The sequence below is a fragment of the Lolium rigidum genome, chromosome 1, assembly GCF_022539505.1.
Source record: "Lolium rigidum isolate FL_2022 chromosome 1, APGP_CSIRO_Lrig_0.1, whole genome shotgun sequence".
Classification (NCBI taxonomy): domain Eukaryota; kingdom Viridiplantae; phylum Streptophyta; class Magnoliopsida; order Poales; family Poaceae; genus Lolium; species Lolium rigidum.
In genome coordinates this window covers 262,532,015-262,542,483 of record NC_061508.1, presented here as the reverse complement: position 1 = coordinate 262,542,483, position 10,469 = coordinate 262,532,015, and the positions used below count along the sequence as shown (strand labels likewise).

Genomic DNA, 10,469 nt, shown 5'->3' with positions numbered 1-10,469 from the left:
GTACTTTTATGATATTGTTGCAACTTGTTATGCTAAATGCTTGTCACTAGGGCCCGAGTGCCATGATTTCAGATCTGAACATGTTATTGATTCATGATGATATTCATTGTTTTATGATCTTACCTGCAAGTTGTATACACATATTGCTGTCCGAAACCCGAGGCCTCAAAGTGACAGAAATTGGGACAACCGGAGGGGAAGGTCTGTGATATGAGGATCACATGTGTTCACGGAGTGTTAATGCTTTGCTCCGGTACTCTATTAAAAGGAGTACCTTAATTACCAGTAGTTTCCCTAGAGGCCCGGATGCCACTGGCTGGTAGGACAAAAGATGTTGTGCAAGTTTCTCATTGCGAGCACGTACGACTATATACGGAACACATTCCTATGGTTATTTAGTACCTGGATACTCGTTTTATTATTATCTGCAAATGCCTAGTCTTGATTATTACATGAGTTATCTTATCCATGCAGCGCCCGTTCATCCATCCCTATGCCTACAGTATTTTAATCCTGCTGTTTACTATAATCACTACTCCTGTCTTTATTACACTGCTGCTTATTTTCACTACTGCTACTGCTATAAAACTGTTGCTACTGATAAACTCTTGCGAGCAAGTCTGTTTCCAGGTGCAGCTGAATTGACAACTCCGCTGTTAAGGCTTACAAATATTCTTTGGCTCCCCTTGTGTCGAATCAATAGATTGGGTTTTACTTCCCTCGAAAACTGTTGCGATCCCCTATACTTGTGGGTCATCACCTGCTTAATCTTCCCCATCGTCCTAGACTCCAGCCCCTCTCCCCCTGTCAACGGCGGCCTTGGTGGCCGGCGGTGAGGGGGAGGGAGGCCTGGATCTGTACAGTAGTTAGGTTTCCTACCTTTATCTCCTCTTCCAATAATACCGATCTAGGGTTTCAGACCTCCCTCTTTCCCCTTTTGATTATGGCCATGGGGGTTGGAGCAATGGTGTTGGGAGGTGCCCCACTAGCCAGATTTGTTAACCGGCTATTGATCCGGTCTTTTGAGGTCCTAGTTTTTTCTTGGTTCGAGGTGAGAGGTGGTTGTTGTGTTGCGCTCGTCGTCAGGCAGCGGAGACTCGTTGGTCCGGGCATGGCAACCACATTGAGCCCCTCTACGTAGGGATCGCGAACGGTTCGGCCTCCTCGCGCTCGTCCCTCGCGGGCGACGCAGGGGCGATAACCCTATACGCCGTCTCCGACCTCCCTTCTCGCCCTCTCTCCGCCGCCACCGGAAGAAGCCGCGGGGCAAAGCCCCCGTGGTGTCGGCAGCGGTGGCCCTCCCTTACCCGCGCGCGTGGAGGTCTGCGCGGGGCAGAGCCGGCCGGCGGCGGTGATCTTCGGCCAGCAACGTGTCCGGCGGCGGAGCTTCTCCCCCGGGTGAATGGAACGCGGTGGTGCTGCCTCTTGGCGGCAGGGCGCTGCTGCGCGGCGGCTCACGGCTGGAGTCTGCCTCGGCCCAGATCTGGGCCCTTTTGGGCCCCATCTGGATACGGGCGGGCCGGCCGGCGGCTTCTTCTGCGGCGGTGCTTCCTGGGGTTGGCAACGGAGGTAATGGGGTGTCGGCGGCCGGCGGTGGAGGGTTGGCAATGGGGCTGCGGCGTTGCCCCGGCGGGTGCGGCGTCTCCGGTCTTCGTCTCTGGCCGGCAACCTTGGCCTGCCGTGGATGGTCACCGGCGTGGGGGGCCAACCTGAATAAAGGTGGCAGTCCTAAGGTCTTTCTTGGGCGAAGATGAAGACCTGTCGGAGGCCTGTCCTTCATGATCTGGCCAGAGTGTTGAGTTCCGGAAGGCGCCGCCGGCGAATGTAACAGTGCTTTTATTGCCTGGAGTTTGCTGGTTCTGTGGTATTCGGTCATGCGTGCCCATGCTTTTATTCCGACCGTTTGGTTTTGGAGGTGCTGCGCGAATCATTTTTATGTGTTGACACCAAGTGACAGCTAATCCATGGTGAATTCAGAAGAAGAGAATATCATGAAGGCCGGATTTGGAGGACTAGCTAATGGAGGTTCAAGTCTTTGCGTCGTTGAGGGGCTTGCTTGGTGTTCCGGGCTTTGTAACATTGGAATGAAAGTGGGGGCGGCAGCACTTGTGAAGTTTGGATTCTTACCTTTTCCTTTCAAGGTGAAAACCCGAGGTCTGGCCTTAACTGGTTGTGCCTGGTAATTAACTTATTGAAGAAATTGTTTTGAGAGCGGAGACTATCTTCAGGGTGAAAACCTATGATTTTTGATCGGGCGACGATAGCGCTGGTGCACTGTTCCCTTCTTGGAGGTGTTGCTTTTGAAGAGTCTGAATTTCAGGTGTTGTCTTGGTGGTGGATGTATTATCATGTTGCAAGGGCTAGGATATTGTAGTGGGACTTTTATTTCTTAGTTTTCTTTTTCTCTTTTTTGGCTGTGTGCATCCGTAATGTATTAGGACATTGTGTTGTTGCAGAGGCTTGGTGTAATTGGTATCTTCTGATATTAATATATTCACTTTATCAGAAAAAATGTGCTGTAGGTCTTGTGAGGTGGCTTCGAGTTGATTTTTTGTATTGCTTCTTGTAAGGTTTGCGAATAATCTAATAAAAAGCCGTGTGCATCCTTTGGATGCAGAAGCTGGGGCGATTTTTCCCCCTTTTGAAAAAATATATATTCTCAGCCGGCCTGTTTCACCTATTCGTCGCCTCCCGAGACCTTTTTTCGATAAAGGATATTTTATTACTTATGATAAGCAATTACATCCAGCCTCTGCATAACCAGGATGCACACAGCTGTTCTAGTTCCTGGAACCAACAGTATATGAAAAAAGGCGAGATACATATCGAAACGATGAATTATATAACGCCTAAGGGGAGGGTGGAGCTTCAATCCGTAGACTATGCTGCCACCCATGTAGGGAAAAAGTATCCCTCGCCGTAGCCTCCAACCGTGTACAGACCTCCGTAAATTGGTCTCAGTTCTCCGCCCGCCGAAGAGGTAACCATGAACGGAGAATACCTGTACATTTGTAGATGATCTCGCAACAAAGAACATTTTTTATCGTTAAAAATCTTGTCATTTCCACTCAGCCAAAGCGCCCCCACCCTAAGAAGCAACTTAAACCTTGAATCAATATCGTGAAGCCAATTGCCAAAGACATTTGTCACACTAGTCTGGGGATACGGGGTAGACGCTACTTGGATGAATGACCATATAGATCTCGCAAAACCGCACCGGAAGAAGAGGTGTTTGATGGTTTCATCATGATGACGAAAAACACACCGTGAACTTCCGTGCCAATTCCGCTTAACAAGATTATCTTTAGTAAGAATAACTCCTGGCGAAGGTACCATCCAAAAATTTAATTTTTAATGGCATCTTCATCTTCCAAATTTTCTTATTATTATCAACTCGTAAATCAGAATGAAGGATCGCATTGTATAAAGATTTGACTGAGAAAGTGCCATCTACATGAAGATTCCATCTAAATTCATCTGGTTCAGGGGATAAGTGAATATCTCCCAATCGTTGAACTAGAGTATTCCATGCTAAAAGCCTTTGTCCAAGTAAAACCCGTCTGAACGCCACATTCGGTGGTGAGGTAGCCATTACTGTAGCAACGGTATCACCTTTGCAATGAACAATACTATACAAAGCAGGATATTGTTTACTCAGGGAAGCATTGTCCAACCAAACATCTTCCGAGAACCGTATATGTGCTCCATTCTTAATAGAAAAAGTACCATGGCGAAAGAAGATATTTTTTGTTGCCATGAGGCCAGCCCAGAAGTGAGAATCCCCAGGTTTCCAAACCACTTGGGACAGCGTCTTCGAGCCAATATACTTTCTCCGAAGAATAGTTTGCCAAATCCCATCCTCGGTAAGAAGCTTAAAAAGCCATTTACCTAGCAAAGCTGAATTCTTGACCTCCAGGTCGTGACCTCCAAGTCCGCCTTGATCTTTGGGACTACAAACTATACTTCATTTAAGCAATCGATATTTCTTTTTCTCGCTATCCCCTTGCCAAAAGAATCTGGATCAATAATAATAGAGTTTATGCAGAATTCCTTTCGGCAGTAAGAAAGAATGATAACATATACAGTACCATATTTGTCAGTACCGAATTAATGAGTACCAATCTTCCTCCTAGGGACAACAATTTTCCTTTCCAACTACTAAGGCGTTTCTGTAATCTTTCTTCCACAATCTTCCATTCAGCAATTGTAAGTCTCCGATAATGAATCGGAATACCCAAATACCGAATAGGAAATTGGCCTTGCCCACAACCAAACAACTCTGTATATAGAGTCTTATCATTTTGGGCATCGCCGAAACAGAACAATTCACTTTTATGGAAGTTAATTTTCAATCCCGACAACTGCTCGAAAGCTGCTAAAATTAATTTGAGATTACGAGCCTTTTCGAGATCATGATCCATAAAAAGAATTGTGTCATCGGCATATTTAAGGATAGATAAACCCCCATCAACCGGATGTGGAATCACACCCTCAATTTGACCATCGGACTTGGCACGCTCTATGAGTATTGCCAACATATCCACTACAATGTTAAATAACATCGGTGATAACGGATCTCCTTGGCGTAACCCTTTTCGTGTCTGGAAATAGTGGCCGGTGTCATCGTTGACCCGGATTGCCACACTACCTCCATACACAAAATCGTAAATTAGAGCATGCCACTCAGGAGAAAAACCTTTCATCCCGAGTGTCCGTTGGAGGAAAGACCATTTGACCTTATCATAAGCCTTTTCGAAATCTAATTTTAAAATGACCCAATTTAGCTTCTTAGAATGCATCTCATGTACCGTCTCATGTAGAATTGGCACTATCAAGGATGTTCCTTTTTTGCATGAAAGCGGTCTGAGAAGGTTGGATGACGTGATCCGCAACCGTATTAAGTCTAATGGTGGCCACTTTCGCGAAAATCTTGAAACTGACGTTTAAGAGGCAACTAGGTCTATATTGTTGAATCCTTTCTGCCTCATTAACCTTCAGTAACAAAATTACTTCACCAAAATTTAGACGAAATAGTTCTAGTTGCCATGTGTGAAGATTACTGAACAAATCTAGAAGATCCAATTTAATAATATCCCAGAAAGTTTGATAGAACTCCGCTGGAACCATCTGGATCCGGTGCTTTATTGCATTCCATTTAGATATTGATATGTTCTAGTGCGCGGACGGACACCATAGGATATTGATTGTCCCATTCGGTATACATCAACACGCGATCTAGTTTCTCGTATGTGGGTTCGAGCAAGTCTGTTGGTCCAGGTAAATTATCAACCGGACATAAACACCTCTCTTAAGTCTAAGCTATCAATGACAACATAAACAAGAAAGGCCAATGTCCATCAAAAAGGCAAGCTGTTTACCCGGTTAGCCAATTTTTAGATTCTCAAAATTCCAAATGGAAATACAAAAGCAGGAAGATTTTAGTTTTTTGCTATAAATTATGGATTTTATATATTTTTATTTTTTAAAAAACCTAAAATTAATAATTGCATCCTGAATAAAGATTACTATCATTTTTACCCAATTTTTAGATTTTCATAATTTTAGGTTTTAGGTTTGGCAAAAAAAATATTTAATTAATTACTAAAATTAAAAATAATACAAAATTAAAAAGTTAATGTTTATTTATTTATTCAAGATTATTATTACATCATTACTTTTGTTTATTAAAAGAATTATTTGAAATTCAAACAATAAAGAAATGTGATATCGACCAACATGTTACTATGATTGATATGATACTACTATCACATACATGCGCGCGAAGCACTTGGATGCGGAACGGGATGGAACTCGGAAGTTAAGCGTGGTAGTGCTAGAGTAGTGGGACGGGAAGTTTGACCACGAGTATGTAATTTGACTAGAGATAAGTGTAGTTAGAGATAGAGACTAAACTCTGCAAATAACTGAAATAGTAGAAATTCTGAAAAAATAGAAAAAAAAGAGGGAGTGAAAAATAATTAGAAACCCAAATGAATTAAAAAAATTAACTCGAAATAGCCTTTAGTCCCGGTTCGTGTTACAAACCGGGACTAAAGGTCCTTCGCGTCGACGCATGCCAGCCGCCCACGTGGCGGGACCTTTAGTCCCGGTTCGTAAGCAACCGGGACTAAAGGGGGGCCTTTAGTCGCGCATAATTAGTCCCGGTTGCGCAACCGGGATTAATGGCTCTTGCGAACCGGGACTAAAGCCCCTTTTTCTACTAGTGACTTATGCACCTTAAAATCATTTTTGGTGATTTTTAGGAGCAAACTATAACACACTTCCAGTTCAAATTTGAACTATATTTGGAAAATCAATATAAAATCATTTAAATGGGAGAAATTAGCTAGAAAGCTTGAAAAATGAGAATTTTCCATCAAATATGGAATACTTTTTATCGAAAATTGGATGGACACCATCTTGCACCATATTTTGTATACTTGCTTAACATAAAAACCCAATTTTGACACTTATTAGAGAACATAAAAACATTTCTTTTGTAACAAAGATTGGAAACTTCTTTTAACAGTTTTGCTTGGCGCCGCATGATGCATATATTTACAAAATATGGGCATATTATCAAAAACTATGCCAAGAAAGTGGGAAAATAAATGAAACGATGATTGTTTAGTCATTGTCGAGTGTCGCAAAGTATATCTTTGCCTACCGAGGGGAGGGAGGGTTTGGTGGAGCTAACATGTCGTCACATCTCCATCAACCACGGGCGGAGGGGACGCATGTCCAATGGCTTTGTGGAGAGTATGTCTTAGACATGTGTATTTTTCCTTTCCGGGTGTTTAATTTCCTTGACGAAAGTTATAGAGTTATCTTTACTTTTCTAGTGTGTTGTTTTCCTTGCTGAAAGTTATAGAGTTATGTAGTGTGTTGTTTCGTTGCCGAGTAATATTTTATCCCACACTTGAAAAAAAAGGTGTATTTGCTGTGTGCCCTGTGGAATGCTCTTAGCAAAGCCGACAACACTCTGGGAAAATGAGCGAATTCCTGGTAGTGCTAGCTTTTCAAAACGAAGAACCCCCGCGTCGCTCTCGCGAGGGTAACACGGGAGGCGACCCCAACCCTAGCTGCCGGCACCCCTCCTCCCTCCTTCTCCCTTCATGCCGTCGTTGGAGGACACCGCCAGGCGAAGCCCGTGCGGCCGACGGTGGCGGCGGGGCCCCTACCGCTGCTCCAATCTTCCTAGGACCGGAATCGGGCGCCCCTGCATCTAGCCGGTGACGGTGACCGCTCCTCTGCTCCGGTGCCGATGTCGGCCGGTACCAACGCTCTGCATTGCTCCTTGCTATTGGTCGGGTCTGGTTTGCGTCGGGGCGGGATGGGTAGCGCGGATCTGGCGGGGTTGCTGTTGACCATGGTGCAGACTCTCCTGGTGGCTGGTGGCGGCGGTTCCCTAACTTTCCTCTCGGTTCCCTCTCGTGGGGTGCTGGTCTGAGGTGGGATTGGGTGCCGTGGCTAGCGGGGGAAGGTAGGGTCCTTCTTCTCTAGCCAGATCAGACCACCGTTGGGGCGGTGTGGTATTCGATCTCGTCCCCTCTGAGGACGGCCAGCCATCACTGCTATGCGGGAATGCTGATGGCAGATTTGCTTTGGTATCTGTTGGGTTTTTTTGGGCATGTAGGGACGCCAGCGAGTTTGATGTTGCGTGGGTGAAAACTCCGCAAGGCTTTGGCCACTGCTGGCGACGATGATGTCTTTGGACGCCGTTCACTTCCTTGGACGCACATCCTACTGTTGGTTGCTTGCCCCTGGGCTTTGTCTGTTTCCCTATGTTTTGTGATCTCTCCGAGCTCCTCCTTGGAAATCCTATTCGTTGATGCCCTGTGAGGTTGGGACCAGCTTCCTATAAACGGTGTGCCCTCGGTTTGCGCGGTCACTGTTGAGCCCAGGGGGGTTGTCGGAGTTGATGCCGTGGCACGGGGGACACCAGTGCTTCTCACCAGCTGATGTACGCCGTATTTGCAGGTGCAAAGACATGGGCTTTTTCTTGGGGTGGGTTTCGAAGCTTCCGTGAAAGCACCTCACGGCTTTGCTGTGCCGATAGCGACGACGCTCCCGAGCGCCGTTCCCCTTCCTCGGAGGCTTTGTCTTGAAGCCTCCCCTTTGAGCTCCGGAGGTTTCGTCTTCTCATTAGCGTAGCCAGCTGATTCTACGGTGTTGGTGGTCATCTGCAAACCGGGAAGCTTAGTGTGCCGGTCCAAGTTGGTGCAATCCTTCAGAGTGGTGTCTTGGCGCTTGAGGGTTCACGTCGAGCCGCCAGTGTTTAGCTATAGCCTTGGTCTTTGTCAGAGTTTTGGTAGTTCAGAGCTTTGCTCTGCTCAGCATGTTTTTCTCTTTTTATAGACTTTACCTCTTCACCACGTGTCCTTGTATTTCTAGCTGGTATCCCCAGTTTTTTCTTTTCTTGTGTTGCTTATGTTCTTGGTTGTACCCTCAGTCTTGAGAGCTTTGTTAATTCAAAGTCAGGCTCTCTGAGCCTTCTGTTTAAAAGAACACAAGTTTAATCTCTAGTTGAACACACAAGTTTTTTAGATAATCTATTGAACGAACAATAAGCACCATGTATATCATTGCATTTCTTTTAGGATGACACGGAATACTACTTGCGAGTTCATCACATACATATTCCATGGTCCATGCATGCTTAAAACTGGCATGTAAACTAGGGAAGACGGGCCTGATCCTAGTTCTCATTCCGACGGAAGTACGCCACAAGAGAGCCAAATAAAAGCCTCACCCAAAAACAGGTAAAAGCTAAACCACACCGAAAAACAGCCAAAATAAGGGTTGTCCATCGACCAAGTCCAAGCTAGACTTGCACCCGGAAACACTGTACATGACTGGCCGCAACGCTGCTCAAGGTTCTAGATAAGCTTGGGGCAGCAGAAAAAACACACCATAAGGACAGGCGTGTGAACCATGCACCCCTAGCCCAAAAAGATGGGGAAAACATGCGTCAAGTAGGCTTCAGTTTGTCTAGTTAGCCAACGAATAACAGCTTGTGTCTAGTTGATCGACACCTGGTCGCTGAATTCATCGGTGATGAACGGCATGCAGCTGGAGCTGCGCGCGATGCCGCCGCCGGCAGCGTTGGCCTTCGCCTTGGCAGCGCTTTCCCTGATTTCTCGGGGGTCAATGCTGGACCTGGACCTAGGCCCGAGCTTGGACCGCTTCCTGAGGATCTCCCTCATGGCCTCCGCCTGGAATAGCACCGGATGCGTTCTCCCAAAGCCGTTAAACCTCTTGCACACGCTCATGTGCGTCCGGAGCGCCTCCTCCTGCGAGGTGCCGCTCTTCTCGGCCTCCTCCGTCACGGCCTCCGCGCACAGCCCGCAGACCCACCGCCCCGAGAAGCGGCCTCGCACGCCGCGGATGTACTCCGGCGTGCACTCCTCTGACATGCCACAGCACTCGCACTTGGCGTCCTCCACCTCCGGGACCGGGTGGAGCTGCTTCATCTCCGCCTCTAGGACGGCCTGCTCCTCCTCCTTGCCGCGGCCGTGGTGGTTGTGGAGCTCGTAGGAGACATCCGAGACAGTGCGCTGGAGCTTGTCGGAGGAGGTCCTGCGCCGCTTCTCCAGGTTGCCGGCGTCGATGTTGCTTGCGATCGCGATGAACGGCGCCGCCATGGCCATGGCGACTGCACACGCCTCTCTGCTGGGTGCCATGACCGGATCAGATTTCCCTACCTCTTGGTGATTCTTGGCTATGTGTTGTGGGGGTCTCAGTTGTGAACTTGTGATCTTACAAGCTAGCTGATGGCCTCTGTGTGATAAGAAGCTTCGGAATGCATGGCTATTTATAGAGGTTCCATAGTAGCTAGCTAAGTTGAGACAAAGGATGACACTCTCCACAAGATGCACAGAAAAGGTGGTGTGCAACTTGATGAGTGTAACTTGTGGTGGCTAGGTGATGCAGCTAAAGGGATTACAAAATTTGACAAAAAGATTTGATGGAAATGGCCTGTTAAGAAACCTTTGTGTCAAGTGGTCGATGCGGTTGATAGGTTCACAATCTTATGCACGTGAAGGTGTTCCGGAGACATCATCAAAATAGGGTTGAAGATTGCATGTATGTGCAAAAGGTGATTGCGAAATGTAGCCAATTGCGGCCCCGTTTAATTTCGATCTTGCCTTTTTGCAGCATGGTAAGTTCTTGTGAACTTGTGACAGCTGTTCTCGTTAAATTTATTTGATTAACAATAACCATGCATGGTTTATGCTGAAAATAAAGTTAACTTCAGAAGAAGAAAAAAGATGACTGAACTGAATACGCATATTAACTCATTCTGTAAAAATGGGGATATGTGATTGGTTGTAAAAATGTGTATATATAATTTTTTAAATTATTTATTAAAACAAATTACTAGTACTTCATGAATCTCGCGTGGTAGCAATTGATTTTTCTCTTGTGATTTGTTTTTAAATTACCCTGAGATTTACCAGATGAAAAAT

General features: G+C 46.2%; 1 protein-coding gene across 1 annotated transcript; it reads right to left on the bottom strand.

The window, feature by feature from the left end:
* Positions 1 to 9,020: 9,020 nt before the first annotated feature.
* LOC124658218 lies at positions 9,021 to 9,701 on the bottom strand. Its single transcript, XM_047196617.1, has one exon. It carries the CDS (start codon positions 9,681 to 9,683, stop codon positions 9,021 to 9,023), a length of 663 nt encoding a protein of 220 aa, XP_047052573.1. The 5' UTR covers positions 9,684 to 9,701.
* Between the last annotated feature and the right edge of the window lie 768 nt (positions 9,702 to 10,469).